This window comes from Polypterus senegalus, chromosome 8 (genome assembly GCF_016835505.1).
Source record: "Polypterus senegalus isolate Bchr_013 chromosome 8, ASM1683550v1, whole genome shotgun sequence".
Lineage (NCBI taxonomy): Eukaryota > Metazoa > Chordata > Cladistia > Polypteriformes > Polypteridae > Polypterus > Polypterus senegalus.
The window spans coordinates 123705814-123729845 of record NC_053161.1 but is presented as its reverse complement, the minus strand read 5'-3'; the positions used below and the strand labels follow the sequence as shown (position 1 = coordinate 123729845).

The window sequence follows — 24032 nt, the reverse complement described above, 5'->3', positions numbered from 1 at the left end:
CTAGTATGGAAGGCATGATCGTGCAGTGTTATCACTGCTGGCTGCTTTATGGCACTAGTGTATTGAGGTTCCAGTCCTAGGTCATTCAATGTCTGTATGGACTTATTGGTGTTCTCTGTGTTTTCATGAGTTTCACTCCAAGTACTCTGGTGGTTCTTACATATGCCAAAAGAATGCACGTGATGTTAACTGGCATATGTTTGTTGATTGATGCATGTCTTGAGTGGGCTCTGCCATGAATTGGAGCCCACTGCTGGCTACATTACTCCCTAGTGCCCAGTACTTCCAAGATAGACTCTGATGTCCCATTACACTTAATTTGATTAACCAAACTTGAGAAGGTTTAGCTGCTCTGATCTTTGTATTCCTACAAACTATATCAGAAGTAAGTGTGTGCTACCTGGTTTGTTTTCGCTTATTACTGTCAGTACAAATGCTTCACAGGCGTGGCATTTTCTTTTTGTTACTTCTAGTTACTAAACAGCAATACAGCAATTAGAATAATTATCTGAGAGTGAAGTGGGGTTTTAGAGTGGAAAAAAATAGATCATTATTTGGAATACACGCATTTCACGTGTGTTCTGTTTCTACAGTAATCCGTGTAAACACATTTTTAAAACAGAAACGTTTTTCATATTGTAGTAGTAAATGACAAAATGTAGGCATAAACTATATAATGTATGAAGCCGGAAGTCCAAATATCAAATTAACAGTTTCACAAAAGGTACAAATATAACAGAACAAGCAAGCTGTTGATACGACGCAAGCTGTCGTATCAACCACCTACTGTAACTTGCTTTATTTTTTCTTCACTTATAGTCTAGAATAAAAGTGCACTTGTTTTGTTATACTTGTACACCAACATATGTTCCTGTGTTTGAGCGACACAGGTATGCTAAAAAAAAAAAAAAAATAGACGTGTAATGCCACGAAAAATGCACGCAGGCACTGCAGTTCGCAAGCATTGGTATGAGAATGCAGTCACAAGTACGCTGCAGAGCTATAGCGCATCTTTATGTGAAAACAGCAGTGTCAGATGGGGAGGGTGGGGGTAGGGAAGGATTCTGAGCACGACTGAGAGAATGAAAAGTGAATAAAAAAAAAAAACTAACCTTTACAAGTATCATAAATTACACTGGCTGTTACACACTGAAATCAAATGTATGTTTTTATTTTAAAATAGGATAAGAGCAGTTTACTTCTCAAGAGAGAATCATGAGGGATCGAACTCATGGCCTTTTGATTACTAGTCAGCAGCTGATAACATTACGCTACCATGGCAGTTGTGACAAGTGAGAAGTTTGTGCACGTTTTAAGTCAGTGGGGGGATGGAATAGCCGGCTACTTGCAACTTTTCTTTATCAGCACATTTAGATTAACAAAAGATGCTGGCGGAGAGGTGAGAACGGTTTTAAGAAGTGATTTAAGGTGGCACAGATCTACGAGTTTTTTCGTAGGCTCTGGTAATTCTAGTGTTAAGCCATAAATGAAGATAAATAATGCTCTATGCACTACTTTGATCATATATTTTTGCTGCTTCCTCAAAGAATTCCAGCAAAATTATCTTCACCTACTCTCCTGGCCATTGTTCTTGTCATTTTTGCAGAGTCTTATTTATCCACACTTTTTCCTTGCTTGCTTGCACACTGCTTTACTTTTGACTTTTTATTGCTTTTCAGATGCGATTTTAAGATCTAAAAATGTATAAACCTGCTTTTTTTCTGTTCAACCCATACTTTTTCTTTTTTTTCCTCTCTCTTTACAGTAGAATGAGCACTACTTTTTGTTACCTACTCAACAATTCATTTCTTTGGGTATCTTGGCATCACAATAGGTTTTCCGTTTCTTTTTATTGTAAAGTGACTAAAGAAGCTTTCTTTTAGGAAATGCCTGCATCTCTGTCTCATTTTAGTGGAAATAGGGGTGTGTGGGAATTAAGATTATTATACACCGCATTTGCATTACAGTCATGTCATTGGCCTACTTCTGATATGGCTAAATGTCATCAGTCGTTACAGTCAAAAGAAAGACTCTGGGAAAGTCTAGCCACTCCTGTTTAAAATTTTTATACTAAATTGTGTATTCTCCTGGTTTAATATTGTACAATAAATCAAATGGCACTCTTTACTAGTGTGGTATGACATAAGAAGGGACTTAAGCTTCTCTCAGTCATTCAATTTTTTTCTTTATGTACCTATATAATATCCTTAGGGTACAACACAAACTGGAATACTCCATTGGTTCAGAACTCTCTAAATGCATATATACAGTGGCCTGAGTCAAGGATATGTTGTCAGTTGCACCTGTAGAAAAACATACTTTTTCACCCCTAATATACTGTACACAAAGTACTGAAGTTCAGAGCCATCATTATTAATGATTTTGCATCGTTTGAACAGATCTGACCTAAATCTAATTAGGAAAGATTTGTTTTTTAGTTACCTGAAAAATGAAGCTAGTGAAATTACCTGTCCTCCTTCCATTTTGTGTTATAGACCCTTTATTACAAAGCAGCCTTACCTATAATATATTTTCACAAAAACACATCCTTAAAGATTCTAAAAGAACACAGAACAGAACCATAGTTTTGATTTTTTTGAACAATGACTGGTAGATTCTCTTGCAGGTAACACTCTTCCTTAGCCTGTGTGGGTTAATTCAGTTGAAAATTATACAACTGTGTAATGCTGCTTTTTTCCAGTATAGTAAAGGACTTTGTACAAAGGCAGTTTGTTTACCTACACCTATATGAAATGAAACATTCAAGTAATAGTTGTTACAGACGTTGAGAGTCATTCTGGTTTAATATATTGGGTATTTTTTTTTACTTTTACAAAATTATAAGGAAATTCTATAAAAACACCTGCTGAATCTGAACAGACACAAACATTCAACTCTGGACTTTGTAAGATTTAGCCATTTTTTGGGTCCTTGATTTTAGTTCTGTTTGGCACTAGCATCCTGTAAAGAGCTGATTCCATACTCTTGCATATCTTTGAACCAGTAATATACATTTCGGCATGATGATGTCTAATCAACAGCAAATCTTTACATTAAAGTTCCTTTTCTCCACTCCTGCTACAAATTAGTTGACCAGCTTAATATAGCATTTCTCTTGATGCCAAATACTATTAAAAATATATTTAAGCCAATGTCAGTCAGATGGGTTAATGGAAATGTCCATTGGATTTCAGAGTAACAATTCTGAAATCTGATCATTGGTGGCTATTTTCTTCATCAATTACATTTGCAGGGATGCAGAGAGAGAATAATTTTTCACCAACTTTTTTTGTGTATGTCTACAGTGACACTACCTTAAATAAACATTATTTTGTGTATTCACATACTGTTCTCATGAGCCTTACACCATTCAAAATAATATAAAGTAATGTTTGCAAAAAATAGAGTAGCCCTACCTGAGTTAAGGAGGTGCCAAAACAAACTTGATACATTTTTCAAAAAATAGTGGGGTTTTGCACTCTCAATACTGTAATATCTACTACAAATCATAACAGTCCTTTTATAAATTTTTCACACAACTTCAAGCTTTACTATGGAGTATCAATTGTTCATTTACAGTGGTACCTTGAGATACAGTTGTGCTTGAAAGTTTGTGAACCCTTTAGAATTTTCTATATTTCTGAATAAATATGACCTAAAACATCATCAGATTTTCACTTAAGTCCTAAAAATAGATAAAGAGAAACCAGTTAAACAAATGACAAAAATATTATTCTTGGTCATTTATTTATTGAGGAAAATGATCAAATATTACATATTTGTGAGTGGCAAAAGTATTTGAACCTCTAGGGTTAGCAGTTTGAAGATGAAATTAGAGTCAGGTGTTTTCAATCAATGGGATGACAATCAGGTGTGAGTGGGCACCCTGTGTTATTTAAAGAACAGGGATCTATCAAAGTCTGCTCTTCACAACACATGTTTGTGGAAGTGTATCATGGCACAAACAAAGGAGATTTCTGAGGACCTCAGAAAAAGAGTTGTTGATGCTCATCAGGTTGAAAAAGGTTACAAAACCATCGTTAAAGAGTTTGGACTCCACCAATCCACAGTCAGACAGATTGTGTACAAATGGAGGAAATTGAAGACCATTGTTACCCTTTCCAGGAGTGGTCGACCAACAAAGATCACTCCAAGAGCAAGGCATGTAATAGTCGGCGAGGTCACAAAGGACCCCAGGGCAACTTCTAAGCAACTGAAAGCCTCTCTCACATTGGCTAATGTTCATGTTCATGAGTCCACCATCAGGAGAACACTGAACAACAATGGTGTGCATGGCAGGGTTGCAAGGAGAAAGCCACTGCTCTCCAAAAAAAAAACATTGCTGCTCGTCTGCAGTTTGCTAAAGATCACGTGGACAAACCAGAAGGCTATTGGAAGAATGTTTTGTGGACGGATGAGACCAAAATAGAACTTTTTGGTTTAAATGAAAAGCGTTATGTTTAGAGAAAGGAAAACACTGCATTCCAGCATAGGAACCTTATCTCTTCTGTGAAACATGGTGATGGTAGTATCATGGTTTGGGCCTGTTTTGCTGCATCTGGGCGAGGACGGCTTGCCTTCATTGATGGAACAATGAATTCTGAATTATATCAGAGAATTCTAAAGGAAAATGTCAGGACATCTGTCCATGAACTGAATCTCAAAGAATGGTTAAAGAAGAAGAAAGTTAATGTTTTGAAATGGCCAATTCAAAGTCCTGACCTTAATCCAATCGAAATGTTATGGAAGCACCTTAAGCGAGCAGTTAATGTGAGGAAGCCCACCAACCTCCCAGAGTTGAAGCTGTTCTGTACGGAGGAATGGGTTAAAATTCCTCCAAGCCGGTGTGCAGGAATGATCAAAAGTTACCGGAAACGTTTAGTTGCAGTTATTGCTGCAAAGGGGGGTCGCATCAGATACTGAAAGCAAAGGTTCACATACTTTTGCCACTCACAAATATGTAATATTCGATCATTTTCCTTAATAACTAAATGACCAAGTATAATATTTTTGTCTCATTTGTTTAACTGGTTTCTCTTTATCTACTTTTAGGACTTGAGTAAAAATCTGATGATGTTTTAGGTCATATTTATGCAGAAATATAGAAAATGCTAAACGGTTCACAAACTTTCAAGCACAATTGTACAAGTTTAATTTGTTCCGTGACTGAGCTCATAAGTCAAAATGCTTGTATCTCAAATCCATTTTCCTCATTGAAATTAATTGAAATGAGATTAATTCGTGCCAGCCCCCCCAAAAAAGCCCCAATTTTTGTTAAATGTTTTCAACATAAGAAAAATGTATTTATAATGAGCAAATCTTGTATACAAACAAAATAAAACATAATACATAAAAGAGAATCTAAAGAAATAAACAGATGTTGGTGGAGTCGATTAGCGTATTGTAATGTTTTTTTCTTTCACTTCACTTTTGCTTAACTTAATTTTCTTCATTAATTTTTTTTTCTTTTTTGCCACACTTTCGTCACTTTCATTCTCAGGGCGTTTCAATAGAAACCTGCCCAAGGAGCTTTGTTTAGTCCTCCCCTTTTAGAATGTTTCTGAAATGAGTTAGGCAAGTGTCATTAAATAGCACCGCTGCACGATCAGTTGCAACTTTTTCAGGGTTTCTTTTCAATAAAGTCAAGTGTTAGGCAAGTGTCATTAAATAGCGCTGCTGCCCTACAAGTTGTAACTTTTTCAGGGTGTTTCTTTCCTTTTAAAGTTCAAAACTTTTTCCCACATTTCAAACACTTCCTATATCTCACTTTAAGAGATAACCTCCTCCGCAATACCGATCTCCTGCAGAACCTCCATATGTTGCTGCCTCTGTAGTTCTGTCAACTCCTCCGTCGTCAGTTCCTCGGAAAGTTTGGCGACAACAAAGCACTTCGAGCTACATTATTTGTATGAAAATGTGCTATATAAATAAATGATGTTGTTGACATGCTCTTTGATGACTCGTATTTTGAATTTCGGCTCGTAACTCAAAGGCAAAAAATCGATCTAGTGACGGCTTATATCTCAAAAAACTCGTATGTTGGGGCACTCGTATCTCAAAGTACCACTGTATTGTGATACTTCCTGTGCTTCTAAAGCAAGAATTCAACTGGGAGAAAACACACACAATCAACTAAGTTGCCTGAAAATTAGAGCCGTTGAAGGTTTCTCAAGCTTAATACTAGAATTACCAAAGCTTACAAGAAAACTCGTAAATCCGGCCCACCTTAAATCCACTCACACATCTCCATTCAGCGTCTTTTTGTCTTGTAAATGTGTCAATGTTCCCAAGCAGCCTGGTATACCATCCCCGCCACCGCTGGAGAAAACCTCTCCCAACTGAAGCCTTGTTTATCAGTGAGTCAGGTACCTAGGCTAAAAAAAATATTGTTATTCGGAACACATGCATTTCACATATGTTCCATGTCTACAAAGATCTGTGTAAGTGTAGGATGACAGGAAATGTTGAAGAAATACCTAAAAGACAAACTTTTTCAGTGTTTTAGTACTAATGACAAAATGTAGACGTGAAGTGTATAATTTGTGAAGACTGAAGTCCAATTATCAAATAAGCACTTTCACAAAAGATACAAGTATAATAGAACAAATGCGCTTCCCGCCCGACCCCTGACTATAACCGAAGAAAAAGAAATCCGGTTAGTGTTGCTTGTTGTCCAGATTTCTTGGGTAGTACAGAGGTTAGAGCTGCTGAATCCTATTCGGACGGTCCTGGGTTTGAGTCTTAACGTGTCCCAAAATAAACGTTTTGAGTAGTGAGCTGCTGTTATTGTTACTACTATACAATAAAAACATACATTTGATTTGAGTCTGTAACTGCCGCTGTAAATGTATGGTACTTGTAAAGGTTAGTGTTTTTTAATTCAGTTTTATACTCAGTTGTGTTCACGCTCGCCCTGATCTGACACTGCTGTTTTCAAATAAAGACGAGCTATAACAGCGGAGAAAAAGACCAGAAGCCCTCCCCGCAAGAAACATCCACTCACATATAAGAACAACGCAGCTGCACCAGGTGTAAAGGCGAAAGATGTCACCATTTGGATACAGGACAAGGTCCAGCGTCATCCAGCCAATCACCTGTACTTCAAAGAGACGGATTACAGAGTTCGCCAACGTATCGTGCAAACTCCTGTTTGTGATTATGTTTTGTGATGGTCTTTACATAAGAAGCATTTATACCGGTGCTGGTCATAAAATTAGAATATCATGACAAAGTTCATTTATTTCAGTAATTCCATTCAAAAAGTTAAACTTGTATATTAGATTCATTCATTACACACAGACTGATGTATTTCAAATGTTTATTTCTGTTAAGTTTGATGATTATAACTGACAACTAATGAAAGTCCCAAATTCAGTATCTCGGAAAATTAGAATATTGTGAAAAGGTTCAATATTGAAGACACCTGGTGCCACACTCTAATCAGCTAATTAACTCAAAACACCTGCAAAAGCCTTTAAATGGGGTCTCAGTCTAGTTCTGTAGGCTACACAATCATGGGGAAGACTGCTGACTTGACAGTTGTCCAAAAGAAAACCATTTACACCTTGCACAAGGAGGGCAAGACAGAAGGTCATTGCTAAAGAGGCTGGCTGTTCACAGAGATCTGTGTCCAAGCACATTAATAGAGAGGCAAAGGGAAGGACAAGATGTGGTAGAAAAAGTGAACAAGCAATAGGGATAACCGCACCCTGGAGAGGATTGTGAAACAAAACCCATTCAAAACTGTGAGGGAGATTCACAAAGAGTGGACTGCAGCTGGAGTCAATGCTTCAAGATCCACCACGCACAGAAGTATGCAAGACATGGGTTTCAGCTGTCGCATTCCTTGTGTCAAGCCACTCTTGAACAAGAGACAGCGTCAGAAGCGTCTCGCCTGGGCTAAAGACAAAAAGGACTGGACTGCTACTGAGTGGTTCAAAGTTATGTTCTCTGATGAAAGTAAATTTTGCATTTCCTTTGGAAATCAAGGTCCCAAAGTCTGGAGGAAGAGAGGAGAGGCACAGAATCCACATTGCTTGAGGTCCAGTGTAAAGTTTCCACAGTCAGTGATGGTTTGGGGTGCCATGTCATCTGCTGGTGTTGGTCCATTGTGTTTTCTGAGGTCCAAGGTCAGTGCAGCCATCTACCAGGAAGTTTTAGAGCACTTTATGCTTCCTGCTGCTGACGAACTTTATGGAGATGTAGATTTATTTCATTTTCCAATAGGACCTGGCACCAGCACAGGTGCCAAAGCTACCAGTACCTGGCACCAGCACAGTGCCAAAGCTACCAGTACCTGGTTTAAGGACCATGGTATCCCTGTTCTTGATTGGCCAGCAAACTCGCCTGACCTTAACCCCATAGAAAATCTATGGGGTATTGTGAAGAGGAAGATGCAATACGCCAAACCCAACAATTCAGAAGAGCTAAATGGCCACTATCAGAGCAACATGGGCTCTCATAACACCTGAGCAGTGCCACAGACTGATCAAGTCCATGCCTCGCCGCATTGCTGCAGTAATCCAGGCCAAAGGAGCCCCAACTAAATATTGAGTGCTGTACATGCTCATACTTCATGTTCATACCTTTCAGTTGGCCAGCATTTCTAAAAATCCTTTTTTAGCATTTGTCTTAATTGATATTCTAATTTTCTGAGATACTGAATTTGGGACTTTCATTAGTTATCAGTTATAATCATCAAAATTAACAGAAATAAACATTTGAAATACATCAGTCTGTGTGTAATGAGTGAATCTAATATACAAGTTTCACTTTTTGAATGGAATTACTGAAATAAATCAACTTTGTCATGATATTCTAATTTTATGACCAGCACCTGTATGTTATTTATATAAATGCCACATCGAATGTTACTTATCTTGATTTATTTACTTAGTCTTCCAACAGTGTAAAGTCACAAGTAGACTGCAGATCTTTCTCTGTTTGATTGACAAGGGCATGCTCACAAATTACACGTGTAATGCCACGAAAAATGGCTGCTAACACTTTAGTACGCGAGCAATGGTACAAGAATGCAGTTAGACTTCTTCTTGGGCACATGCACTGCGTGTACACTAGTGTGGAGAGTCGCTCGCATACTGGAAAGTCTTTCTCCCGTGGGGCGAGTCGGATCTTTTCCTGAATAAGATCAAACACAGTTGTGTAGGGTGTGTCAGGAGCTTCCACCTGCAGCTGAAGTCACTTCAGGGCATGCTCACAAATTACATGTGTAATGCCACGAAAAATGGCTGCTGACACTTTAGTACGCAAGCAATGGTATGAGAATGCAATTTAGACTTTTTTTCTGGGCACATGCACTGTCCAGATCTAAATACTAGCGTGGAAAGTTGCTCATGTACTGAAGAGTCTATAGCTGGAGGTGGAAGCTGCTGTTGCACTTTTCTAGTCACTGTACTTTGTGTATAAAAGTCAGATTGAATGTTAATTACCTTAATTTATTTACTTATTTTCCTACAGTGTAAAGTCGCAAGTAAACTGCAGAGCTTCATGTGTATGTTCGATACAAGCAAACTAACATAGTACATGTGTACTGAATTGACTTCAGCTGCAGGTGGAAGCTCCTGATGCAGCCTACACAACTGTGTTTGATCTTATTCAGGAAAAGATACCACTCGCCCCATGGGAGAAAGACTTTCCGAGACTTTTCAGTACGCGAGCAACTCTCCATGCTAGTATACACGCGGTGTATGTGTCCAAGTCTAACTGCATTCTCGTATCATTGCTCGCGTACTTAAGTGTCAGCAGCCATTTTTCATGGCATTACACTTGTAATTTGTGAGCATGCCCTTGTCGATCAAACAGAGGAAGCTCTGCAGTCTACTAGTGACTTTACACTGTAGGAAGTCAAGTAAATAAATTGAGATAAGTAACATTCGATCTGGCTTTTATATAAGTAACATATAAATGCTTCTTATGAAAAGACCATCACAAAACATAATCACAAACAGGAGTTTGCACGATACGTTGGCAAGCTCTGTAATCCATGCTATTTCTTTAAAGGACAGGTAATTGGCAGGATGACGCTGGACCTCGTCCTGTATCCATACGGTGACATCTTTCGCCTTTACGCCTGGTGCAGTTGCCTTGTTCTTACTTGTAAGTGGACATTTCTTGTGGGGTGGGCTTCTGTTCTCTTTCTCCAATCTGAGTTCACCTCTGTTATAGCTCGTCTTTATTTGAAAACAGCAGTGTCAGATCGGAGCGAGCGTGAACGCGACTGAGAGCATAAAACTGAATTAAAAAAACGCCAACCTTTACAAGTACCATACATTTACACCGGCGGTTATGGACTCAAATGTATGTTTTTATTGTATAATAGTAACAACTAGACCTTAAGCTCGTTACAATAACGGGCGATAGAACCATAGTGCATAAACATTAGTAGGAACAGTCCGCCTTAAGTAAAAAAATAATAAAAAAAAAAAAAATAGAAACTTGTATGACAACACAGTAAGTATAATTAATATTGTCTTAGTGTAAAACTTAGTAACAATCTGTAAGACACAATATCTGAAGAAGATATTTAGGTAAAATTTTCAATTTTTTTACCTCATGAATTTTTTCTATACAATTTCATTATAGACAACATTTCTTGTAAATATTCTGTCTGAGTTTAGCAACAGTTTGCCTTGTTCAGGACCATCTACAACCTTGACAACAACATTTGTAAAACTTCTAACTCTTGATAATGCAACATATAACTGACCGTGGCTGAATACTGGTTTTGGCAAGTAAATGCCAACTATTTGTAAGATTTGCTCTTCTGAGTCTTTCTCTTTTAGCGTTTTTCTAACGGTCATTTTCTTTTTTTTCAATCAATCTATTTGCTCGTATTTTTCTTTGTCTTTCAGCCTTTCTTTTGTTGATGTTTATTTGTTGAGCTGACCGTTCTTCCAGGAGATGTTGCTTATGTAGGATTTGATTGTCTGTGTCTTTTGTCCTTTTTTTTGGGTGGCTTGTTGTTAGTAGATACAACCGTAATATTTTCTCTTACAGTAATACTGGCTTGTATGTGGCTGTAATATGTGTCACTGTATTGTGTGTCTTTATTTTTTTCTCGTAGTAATACTGGTTTGTATTTCCTTAAAATGCCTGTAATTTTCTCTGACAGTAATACTGGCTTTGTTGTCCATAATATGACTTTAATTTTCTGTCACCACAGTGGGCAATCAGCAGAGTGTCCCCAGCAACTGATTTAATGTGTGGAGTGTAGCTGACAATCGTGCTCGTAGCGTCTCCCCAGCAAGTACTGTTTAGTTCCCCAGCAAGTATTTTAATCTGTGCTGGCGTGTAGCTGATTATTGTATGTGTGGCGTCTCCCCAGCAATGGATTTTATGTGCGCGGCCGCGACTACCCAATCAGCACTCTCCCCAGCAATGTTGTCCTTTATTTCTTGGCATGTGCGGCCGTGGCAAGGCCATTCACTGTGTCCAGCTTTCAGTGTGTGTGCTTTATTTACTTATCATGCGCGCCATTGGCTAGGCCATTCACTGTGTGCCCAGCTTCCAGTGTGTGTGCGTCCACGGTGCCGTGCGCATGGGCGGGGCGCGATGCAATGCGCGGGCCGCGCATGCGCACTTCAACAGAAGACACACACACACGGACACTTGGACACACATAGGGGTTTTATTAAAGAGGATAAGATCAGCTCACTACTCAAAACGTTTATTTTGGGACATGTTAAGACTCGAGCCCAGGACCTTCTGAATAGGAGTTAGCAGCTCTAATTGCTATACTACCCAAGAAGTCAGGATAACAAGCAACACTAACCTGATTTCTTTTTCTTAGTTTTATAGTCGGGGTTAAGCGCATGTGTTCTTTATATTTGTATCTTTTGTGAAAGTGCTTATTTGATATTTGTACTTCAATCTTCACACATTATACACTTCACGTCTACATTTTGTCGTTCGTACAAAAACATGGAAAACGTTTGTCTTTTAGGTATGTGTTCAGCATTTCCTGTCATCCTACACTTACACAGATCTTTGTAGACACGGAACACACGTGAAATGCATGTGTTCCGAATAACGATATATTTTTTTAGCCTAGGTACCTGACTCACTGATAAACAAGGCTTCAGTTGGGAGAGGTTTTTGCAGTTTCACCGGCGGTGGGGGGGATGGTATAGCAGGCTGCTTGGGATTATCGACACGTTTACAAGACAAAAGACACTGAATGGAGATGTGTGAGTGGATTTAAGGTGGGCCAGATTTACGAATTTTCTCGTAAGATTTGATAATTCTAGTGTTAATAGCCACCCTGGCTTCAAATTCAGTCAGTGTTTAAACTTCAAAAAATTTTATCTTTGTATGTCAAAGAAGGTAGGCATTTCAGCTACTGAGGTGACCTGCACCTCACATTTATGAAAGCACGTGAATTTGCTCTGTTGCTGTGCTCTTTGGGGGGGTGGGGGGAGTACACTACAGGGGCATCTAAATAAATTAGAATATCATCGAGAAGTTAATTTATTTCATTAATTCAATTCAAAAAGTGAAAATTATATATTATATAGAGGCTGATCGCCTCCATGTCACACCACATTGATGCAGTCATTCATAAAAAAGGAGCCCCGACCAAGTATTGAGTGTGTACATGGACATATTTTTCAGTAGGCCAACATTTCTGTATTAAAAATCTTTTTTTTTTATTAGTCTTATGTGGTATTCTAATTTTCTGAGATATTGAATTTTGAGTTTTCATTAGCTATAAGCCATAATCGGCAAAATGAAAAGAAATAAATGCTTGAAATGTATAACTCTTGTGTGTATTGAATCTGTATAATATGAGTTTCACTTTTTGAATTGAATTACTGAAATAAATTTTTTGATAATCTAATTTATTGAGTTGCACCTGTATTCTGTTATTGATGTCCTAAAATAATAGTAATTTATTATAAAGTAATGTCTAGCATTATAAAGTAATGTCTAGCAGTCAAATCAGTGTAAACTGATAGAATAAAAGGAACTGTGAAAATTTTAGTGTGTGGATCTGAGCTCAGCAGCTAGCTACAAATATTTGCTCAATCCACTGAGGGGGCCTTATTTTGTACTGATATTGCTTGCTTGTTGGCTGATGGCACCATTGAAGTAACAAATTAAACAGACACATAGAATGTAATCATTGTTATCAACCAAGTTGACATTACTCATACAAATTTATTTTTAATCAGATTACTATACTGATGTTTTAACATGGGCGGTTTTTTTGCAGAAAAAGTTTCTCTCGTGATGAACTTCTGTATGTTTATCAGTAGTAAATTGTCAAATAGGAATAGTCTTAATATACTTAGAATGCCACAGTACTGCAAAGTTGTTAGAGGATCATGGCTCAGGGCTTATGATCACAAGAGTAATGTATCAAATATGCTCCACATTGAGATAAACTCCGGCAATGGATCTGTGTGCAACAACTTCTCTTCATCTAACTGTACTCAAATGGCTCATGATTTGTAAGCCACAGAACTATCTGATTCATTGCAGACTGCAGTCTTGATGTGTCACGCAGAAACAACTATCCCAAAAAAAAAAAAAAACCTTAGGAGTTTGCATCTCTAAGTCAGGCGACTCCATCTGGTCTATTTACATCGCAGCAGTGCACAGGTCAGAGTGGTCATCTTGCTGCAATTGTTAGATCTGAATTGAACATCAAGCAAATAGCCTTTAAATGATGAATGTTCTTCCAGTGTTGGCTGTAAACTGTATAACAAAATCTGTGCCTACCCTATTCATTCTTCCTTTTCATCGCGATTCTACAATTGTGTACCTCCACATTTACTGTTCATTCCTATATGTAATTGGCAACAATTCTGTAATTTGATCATTGCTTTCTTTTTTCTGTTTCTTTCTTAATCTAATTCAGAACATTGACTTTCATGTATTTATCTTATTATTTGGTGTTTAATGTTTTATATTAGTATGTGTCCTGCGTTAGTCATCTTTGCTTTTATTTCTGTTGTGTTCCTTTAAACATTTTTGTAAAGCACTTTGAGCATGGGAAATGTGCTACATAAAAAATGTGTTGTGTATTTCAGAGAACCATGAGTTAAGGTTTGATTGATAACCTTGGCAGTGTTTGTATGGTTTTCACATGATCTCCCCATGTGTATATGGATTGAGTGTGTATATCTGCAGACATAGTTTGACAGCTCAATTTTAGAAGTTGTTATTGAACACTCTCAGTTGCCAACATGTGTATTTCTACGTATGTTGTTACTTCCACCCAGTTTAGGCTCACAGGAAGCTCCTCAGGTTTCTCATGTTGCTTATTAAGGGAATGATCAATATTTGATGTAAATAATGTGCTTGTCGAAATGCACTATATTTCATGAAAAAACTTTAATCTATATTTATTCTATTACTGTCATTCACACATTTTAAGTACTCACAAAAGTAAGAATTCCAATAAAAGAGCACACTTCCCAAGTTTGGAAATGGGCAGATGACATGCAGTCAGCATGAGGAAATATCAAAAATAAATATACAATAAAAATATATGTATGTAACAAATAACTAGTATGATCTGATGTCATTGGATTCTTGTATTTTTTGCTGATTTTGAAAGCCTTCAACTGTCATATTATAATGAGAAAGTTCTCTTGCATACAGTAAAATTGAATATATTAAGCTGCTAGGTGCACAGCATGAAAATTATACAATTTAATCACAAAACTGTTTATTTGCAAAATTGTATCCATGTGGACATTTTTGGTCAGTAAAACAATACTAATAAGATGGGATGAAAACTAACTAATTGCTGAAAACCCTAAATAAATATTTAAAAAATCAAAATAAAAAAATAACACTAAAAAATATCGTAAAAGTAGAAAAACAATACATTAAAGAATATAGGGAAGCTAAATCCATATACAAGATTAGAATTGGGCTGAAGTGACAGATTCTGAATGTGATGGCATTCCTTTACTGGGTATCCACACACTGCCATACTCACCCATACTGGTCAAGTTTAGTGTTGTATGGAATTCTAAAAACGAAGAAAAATCCTTTAGAATGTGGCTGAAATGCTTATTGTCTGCATTGTACAGGCACAGAAACAAAGTAAATGCATGTGACATCCAGACAGTGACTTGGCAAAGAATCAAATGACATTGTTTGGATCTGCCTGATGGTGGCAACAATAACTGTTATACGATAATGAATGTGGAGCATAACATTGCACATAAGAGGCATCAATTTTTACAACATAATAATTATCTGAATTGTTGACTTGATTAAAAAGCAGTTCAGTTTCTACTACTTTTATAAATATTGTAGCAATAACTTGCTTAACTTTTTAACCCTGTATTTCCTGGTAAAAGTTTTGTGACTTTATATTTCCAGTAATTAAATAACTAGGCTTTCGCCCATATGATTTGTTATAACACTGGAAGTCTTTTATACTTGGTAATTTATATTGCTTTTCCTCAGTGTTTAATTAAAACTACTTTAAATGTGAAATCGTTGTTAAGGATTGTTTCCCTAAACTGATGCTGAATTGTGCAAAAAAAATACAGTAATAATAACTTTTAGAGTTTTCTTAGTTCTGTCATTTGACACATCAGTGTAATTCTTTAATTTGTACCATCCTGTCAATACTTCCTTCAGATCTTCTAATGTACTCTTCTCTCTCCCCTCTGTCCCACATTCATCCTTTTTCTTTTCTCCCCACTTCTTGTGTTCTGATTTTCTGCAGAACCTTCATCAAGTAAAGCAGATTCAGACTCTGAGGCAATTAAATGAGAGGTTAATGGCTGAAAACAGGGCTCTGACCAGAGTGGTGGCTAAGTTATCAGAGTCCTGTAGTCATCTGCATTCTGTGGACTTGTAGTCCCTTCCCATTCTTCATATCCTGTGCCCCTTCATAGAGAGGCAGGTGCCAACCTTCTGTCGGCTTCCTGGTGTAGATTTCTGTGTGCCTTCATTTGGTTTTGCTTTTCTTTGTGTGCTTTAAGTTTACTCAATTGCAGCAAAAATGCTTCGCCTGGCTTTTTGCATGACAATATCTCACCTGGCAGTCAACACTCTTGCTTTATTATTAGTAGATGAAGGGATATTATAATTCCTTTCAATATGTATATTGATACTTGGAATTTTAGTATTGTTGATTACCATGATATGACAAGTCAGATTATCACTGTTCATTTTCACTGGTTACTGCACTAAATTCAGTATTTCTGCATGGCTGGGATGTTTAAAAATATTGTTTGTAAGAATAAGCAAACAATATACAGTGCTTATAGAAGGTCAATACACACTGCCAAAATAGGTACTTTTTGTCTTAACTAGCTTGGAACAAGGCATATTAAACAGTTTTTTAAATAATATTTACTCATTGTGATACAAACTGCAAAGTGAAACACATGCTGTTTTTTCCCCTAAATAAATCAAAAAAGAAAAATTAAGTTTTCTATCACATAACCGGTCAGTTACCTTCTTCCTATGAGCAACAGTCCAAATTTAATGTTTTGAGAATAACATAATCTCCTTCTGTAGATTCTGTACTGAAGTGAATCTTAAAACATCAAATGTACTCATGTGAAAAAGTAAGAACACCCCTTGTAGATGTTTTTTTCTTTTTAAACATATGTATGCATATAAAATATGTCCATATATGTACATATAAAAGGGGGGGTGGAATAGCAAAAATGTATTCAACAAAAAATTTAACAGAGACACCATTTTCATTTGTGGAAAAAGTGGGTGCACCCTTGGCTCTAACAGCAGGTATTGCCTCCTTTGTTTCCCGTCGTTGTTTAGTAGTCTCTGACATCAGAACATTTTTTCATACTCCTCCATTCAGGCTTTGACTTGGCCAAACCATAAATCTGCATTTTTTTCTTTTCAGTCATTCCTTGGTGAATTTACTGTTCTGTGCAGAGTCAATGTCATATTTCAAGGTCCACTTTCAATTGAGCTGTTGACAGATGGTCTCTGATTATCCTCAACCACCATCTGGTACAATAAAAACTTCCATAGTAGATTCTGTAATGGTGAGCTGCCCAGGCCCTTTTATAGAAAAGCAGCCCTAAACTGTAACATTTCCACTACCTTGCTTTAAAGTTATTGTCAGATTCTTCTGATCAAATTATGTCTTTGGTTCTTGCCAAACATCTTCTGGTACTGTGGCCAAATAACTGTCTTTGCCTCACCTGTCTAGAGTGGACTGTTCCAGAAGTCCTGGTCCTTGCCTAATTGTTCAATTACCATCTTTAGTCTTGCTGTGGGGTTCTTTCTCAACAATAAAGGTTTTCTCCTGCCAAATGTTAGTTATCATGTAGATATAATTTTTGCAGCCATTTACCGATGATGGACTTGTGTAATTTGACTCCAGTAGTACTTGGAGCTATCGTAGGCCTCACAATTAAATTCTGGGGTTCATAGAGACTTCTTTCAGCATCTTGAGTTTTGTTTTAGGGCAGATCTTGCTGGGACGGTCTGGTTTGGACAAGTTATCACTTGTTTGAAATCTTTTCCACTTGTAGATGATATTCTGAACAGTGAAATGATTGATGTTTTTAAATCAGCTTCCAGACTCATAGGCATCTATAGTGTCCTCCACAATTGTTGGCACCCCAGTGAAGATGAGTAAGGAGGGTTATAAAGAAATCAACTTTATGGTATTTCTGTAATCTCAAACTGACAAAATGAATGAAATTCAACATTTAACGGAAGTAAATTTATTCTGAGAAAAAATCGTTCCTCTTCGAGAAATACTTATTTTTAGTAAAAGCGCTTGTGCCACAATTATTGGCACCTCCACATTTTATACTTTGTACAACTTCTCTTTGCTAATTAAACCGCTATTAAACAGTCTTCTCCTATAAAATCTTGTACAGTTGGGGAAAATAGAGCAGAACCTGAGACCATTCCTTTTTACAGAATCTCTCCAGATCATACATGGTCCTAGATTCTCTCTTGTTCACGCTCCTCTTTGGCTCACCCCAAAAATTTTCAATGGGGTTTAGGCCTGGGGGCTGAGAGAGCAGTGGCAGAAGTTTCATTTTGTGTTCCTTGACTCATTGTGTGTTGATTTGAACATGTTTTATATTATTGCCTGGAAGATCCCATGACAGCCAGGTTTTAGTTTCTTGGCAGAGGCAAACAGATTTAAATTTATTATACCATGTTCCCCAAAAAGGTTCCCAGGGCTTATCTAGGTGAAAACCGCCCCACACCATCACAGAACATCCATTATACTTGACAGTGGGGATCAGGTTCTTTTTGGTGGAGCCCATCCTTCTTTTTTTTATGCTAATCAGACATTGGGCGTTTATTGCTATAAAGCTAAATTTTCATTTTGTCTAATCATAGTTCCAATCAGAATTCCAGTAATGTTTAGCAAACTCCAGGGGCTTCATGTATAAATGGCGCGTACGCACAAAGATGATGTGTGCATCCATTTCATCGCATATTTTGAGATGTATAAAAACTAAAATTGTCGTAAAGCCACACATTTTCACAGTAGCCCCCAACCTTGCATACTCACTTTTCTGCTCAGTTTTGCAAACAGGTGGAACCCAGCGTCAAAGCAGTGCTACTGTTTCTGTTGTCTGCTTTTCTTTTTTACATTCACATCTATGATGCGGGTTTTATCAAATAAACTGAAATTAATTGCTTGTCATTTACAAATTTAATTCACTTGATTGCAACCATTCTGTAACAATATAATGGTGCACAGAATGGCCACACTATTCCAACTACCATAGCTGGTTTAGCATTATTAGAAGACATCGCAAATAGAATAATTAGAAGAGAGTGCATATTTAGAGATGATGGTGATGACTGGCTTCTAAGTCGATTTCGAGTGAGCTGTGTGCTGAACCAGCGCCACGCCGGCTTTACAAACGCAGACTTTTGAGGAATTGTGCTTTACCTGCTCCTTTGCAAGTTCTGCCCATTTTCGTGTTTTTCGCCACAGGTGCTTTTTTAAGTGTGAACTTGCTGACTGATCGACTGTTTCTCAGTCATCACTGAATTACGTTATGCCAGCTATATTGGATGGTATTATCCACTTGTCATCCAGATATGTAAAATTTCCTTACGCTGCCATTGAACTAGGAAATATGAAAGAGCAATTTGCAGCAACTTCCAGATTTCCAAATGTGATTGGAATGTTCAACTCCATGCATATTGAGTTGCAACGGGGCTGGACAAGTTACATCAGCCAAGAATGAATCACTGAAAGAGTGAGCTGGCATTACATCATATATAGCTAGAAAACCTATAAAACTGGCAGCTCAACATAGCCACAAGTGCTTTTTCCAACTAGTGCGGCAAAAGGCAAGCAGTACCTTTTAAGGATAGTGAGTCAACAGAAAAGAGCCATGTAAAAAGCAAAGAATCGCTCAGCGCCAACACTACACTATAAATGGCGCCTGCAGAGAACCCGGTTATGTCAATTGAAAGCATTTTTTAGTCTATTAAGGTGCTGCTCTATATAGTCCATAGAAAGTCTCTTGCACATTAGCAGAATGTAAAAACAGATAATCAGATTCAGTACTTTTTTTAACTAATTTTTTAAATTTGTGGTCAATGTCATGCAGTACAGCCCTTGTATTCCTAAGTTAATTGGTCAAATCTCTTACAGCATCCACTGTAAGCTCAGAGAGCTCTTTTGAGTTAGGCATGATGATAATGTACACACTTAAGCAACAAGCAGTCAACCATGTCTGAGGTTTCAAAGAAACAGGTGTAAACCAGATCCTTTCTAATGATGATCTAATCCTTTACACCCAGTTGTAATTTTAGGTATTTGAAGCAGTGGTAAATGTAGGGGTGTCTTAAAAATTTCACATTTGGAAAAAGTTTTCATGCTTAAATTATACAGTTGGTTGAGAATGTGGCATGATGTGTGTTACATAATGTTTATCTATAGATACCCTTTAAATGGAGATAAAATCTTGATTTGCACACATTTAAAAAAAAAAAGGAAAGCAGTTGGATGTGCTTACTTCCTCACATTGGCAATTATGAGTTTTCAAAAAAAAAACTTGCAATATATTAAAACGGAAAACAGAAACTTGGAAATGAATTTCAAATCATTTTTAAGACATCAAGTATTTGTTACAATACTCTCAAAAATCTTTAAGGAACAGACAATATATGCCAGGATCACAATCTTGCCTAGAAAAGGTTACTTCTATAAACTCTGTAGGACCACAGTCTTTCATGTTTGTTCGAGTCCAATCCATGTTTACATCTCACCATATTTCATGGTCTCCTTGATTTTGGCAGTGTAGGAAGGTGGCATTTAGCCTTGATCGTGAGTGCTTAAAACAATATGTTTAATACATTTAGGACAGTGCACAATTTGTATATGCTTTTTACTTAATCAGTCTGCTTATTTTTATTACAGTGAAACTTCTACTAGTCATTAAAGCATTTCAGAGGGTTCACAAACATTCTCGCACAACTATAGTCAAACTGATATTTTAGTTTTAAATTGATTTAACCAAAACATGTGAACATTTCATTTCCTTTGTAGATGTTGCTATACAATGATTAAATAAAGTAAATTAAAAAGAAAATGCATTTAGTGGGGCTGGAGTTTTGGCTTTTAAGCTATAAAATTTGACTTGCTTTTTTTTTTTTTATATATATAAGTGTGCAGACTTACTACGGGCACTTTATTTGCATGTGAATGCATTTTGTTCTTTATATTAGATTCAAGTATTCAACACTGTAAGAGCATCTTGTGAATTTTTTTTAAGAGTAACGTGTTCCTCCAAACTGGCAAAACCATCCCACTACTACTTTAAACTCAATTATACATTACTGTGAAGTCAGCATACGTAATAGTATATTAGTGGTGGGGATAAATTGATATGGTAAAGACTGACAGTGTTTTTGTCATAGTACAGGGTGTCCACAAAGTCTCTTTACAATTTCAAAATTTTATTAACAAAACAAATGAATAGACAAATCTGTGGAAATTATTACAAAATGAGGAGTAGATATTGAGTGTTTTTGCCTCATTTAATACACGTCTATATGGGCACCATTAGTTGCATGAAGCGCATCAAAACAGTGCTTTATTTCTTGCCATGTTCTATGTAGCAATTAATGTCCCGTATCTTTGTTCGATACATGATATCACATGGGGGTTTTCTGAGCCCCAGATTCTCACATTGTAAGTTGTTTCCCTGAAACATGGAAGGTTGCCTCATCACTAAAACAAACTCAGGTGAGGAATGTTGCATCCTCAGACATTCGTTCCAGCATGTTAATTGCAAACTCTTTTCGTCTTGGTTTATCATGTGGCTCGAGTGCCTGTAAGAATTGCACTTTATAAGTGTACAATCGCAAGTTCTTGTGTAGGACCTTGTGCACTGTTGAACGTTGTAGCTGTAACTGTCTGGCAGCAGTACAGATGGATTTTGTAGAACGGGCAAAGGATTGTCTCACATGATCGAAGTTTTCCTCTGATATTCTTTGTTGTCCACTCCTTTCTTTATCCAATACTGTCCTTGTCTCCATAAATTTCTTGTGCCATACACAAAATGATGGACGTGACAGTGGATGTTACTTAGTCCTGTAGTTTCGCTGAGTCTGTTTATCCGATTTTGTTTCAATAAACCACAATACACATTGTGCCTTTTTTTTGAAGAGTAGTAATTTTTTAGGGGGTTATTCAACAGCCTCTATTTCATCAACAGGGTACCTGAAATACCCAAATGCAATGTGATTACAAACTTTGATAACGACTGAGTACATAGGACAAATTTGATTAACATATCTCATCAATTGCCTTTTTAGTAATTTTTTGAAATTGTAACGAGACTTTGTGGACACCCTGATTGGTCAAAAGTCTCAGGTACATAAAAGGTTAATTGGACCCAAGTTGCAGAAATTAAAAAGAAAAAAATACAGATGATCAGAGGATTTTACATTCCTTCCAATAGTTAATACACATCAGTATTTGAGAACCCATTTTGGTTATGTTAAAAAAAAAAATAATTCACTGTGAAAACTACAAGGAATGTGTATATGTATATAGTCAAATGATAATATTTAAATATGGAGTATTGCATTTTCTGTTACTGGCTAATACCTTACTAATTTACCAGTGTACCTTGCAAGAAATTACCTGAAGCTTAAGTTGGACAGTATTACCAGTGTGTGTTTTCTATTGTGAGAGGGTGTCCCTAGGCTTTAGAGATGCTGAAAATTATTTGGAGTGATTTGAGGGTTTTTTTTTTTTTGTTTTTTTTATTGAACACATTTTTACCTTTAAGGTTATGTTTCTAGTTTTAACAGCAGGGAATAACACAATAAATTGTAATATTCTGCAGAATTGATTATTTGCTAATACCGTAATGTAAAATGACCTTTGTTAAAAGTATTAAACAATTGCTTATTGTGCCTCATAAAAATAATGAAAATTCCATCATTGGAGAGAGATTAGCAAAATGTATGGTGCATGGTTTAGTTTTGCAGATGTATTCCATTTTGTGATGTTTAAATGAAATACTATTCATACAAGAAGAATTTCAAGAGCTGCTTTGATTATTGTATTTAGGTCTGCCCCCAAATTTGACAACATTGAACTACAATGCTACACTTATCCCAAACAAAGCTGCCTTTGCATTCCGTGCGAAGTCAAAAAAGCCTACTATATGAGGGATGCTTATGTCCATCTTTATTCAATGATTCAAATGAATAACACACACCTTTTTGAGTACTTTTACAGTGTTATAAGTGTATGTGTTTGAAAATTAGTCCGTTTTTCAAAAATAACATTGTAAGGAAATTAGTGAAGCTTTAATTAATAATGTGTTCTTATTTTGAGTATATACATCACATCTGTGTCTAACAATTCATTAATTTTGTGTTAGTGTTTTAGTGCTCTGTGAAACATTTTAAGAATGTAGGGTTTTGTTCTTGTCTGTTCTTACTTTGAAAAGCACTTTAGTATTTTTAACACGTTTTTGTTCTCTTTCATTGTTTATAGATGCTACCAGACTTGAAAGCAGACAACCAGAGGCTAAAGGATGAAAATGGAGCCTTGATTAGAGTCATAAGCAAACTTTCAAAATAATGTTTTTTTCCTGTTGAAGCAACTAATTTTATTGCACATTAATATTAATTGCAACAGACATCAGCTTTGAGGCAAAAATTTGCCCTCCATCTGCAGAATTCCCTTGCCCTGTGTTTACCACCCCGTAACAGGGCTTTTTTTTTTTTTACCTGCAGTCGTTGGCAAAATGGGCTTGACTGAGTTGACAGAGAAAACTCTGCCAGAAACATTAAAGCCAGGGATCATCTGATATATTAACCAGTAAGCCTTAGTATGTACATAAACACTTGCATCAAGAGCGCTCCACTTTCACTGAAGAACAGTTCTTCAACACAGGACTTGTGCCACAGAAACTTATCTGCTATTTTGTTTTATTCGTCATCAGCTTAGAAGTGGTGTGTGCTATGCTGTTTAACTCCTGATATCTCCTTATTCCAGATGTAATTCCCTAGGTGCTGACAGCTGTTTATTCTGGAGTAGACCCAGATAATGCAAAATTAAAACCGTTTTCTCCCCATTTTGAATCGGTGGACAATGTGGAACATTAGCTTTCACTATATGTGCAATATGCATCTATTCTATTCTTTAAAAACAAATTGGTAGACGACGTCTTGTCTGCCTTTGTTCACCATTGCTTTTTTGTTTGTGCTTTTTTCTTTTGTGCGTTCTGTTTTTAGTTTGTAGTGTAACAATTCATTATACTGTAATTTTCACTTCATTTTAGCCGGTACTGAGTGATGCTGTATATATGTACTGTTTGATTTTCAAACCACCACATGGCATGTGTTTTGCTTCCCTATTAATGAAAGCCTGTTACTGTTAAAATAAAGGACTCCAGAATAGTGTTTTTTTTTTTTTAGGGTTTTTTTTTATTATTATTAAATAAGTGGGTTTCATTTGTGCTTTATTTTGAAACCCAAGAATCATAGTTTGACAAAATGTGAAAACAGATATGCTGTTTTGTTTTTGTCCGTTCAGTAATACATTTGATAATACAGTA

The 24032-nt window shown here is 36.7% G+C and overlaps 1 protein-coding gene across 7 annotated transcripts in view; it reads left to right on the top strand.

The window, feature by feature from the left end:
• ppp1r12a (protein phosphatase 1, regulatory subunit 12A) overlaps positions 1-23194 on the top strand; it is a 309313-nt gene extending 286119 nt beyond the window's left edge. For 4 of the 7 annotated variants that reach the window (XM_039761741.1, XM_039761742.1, XM_039761739.1 and 1 more), the window contains 2 exons: positions 15710-15885; positions 22967-23050. In XM_039761741.1, the coding sequence (XP_039617675.1) occupies positions 15710-15844 (135 nt within the window). In that variant the 3' untranslated portion in view covers positions 15845-15885; positions 22967-23050. Of the gene's footprint in view, positions 1-15709; positions 15886-22966 lie in introns of all 7 variants that reach the window. The other 3 variants (XM_039761743.1, XM_039761744.1, XM_039761740.1) reach the window with 1 other exon arrangement.
• Positions 23195-24032: the final 838 nt, after the last annotated feature.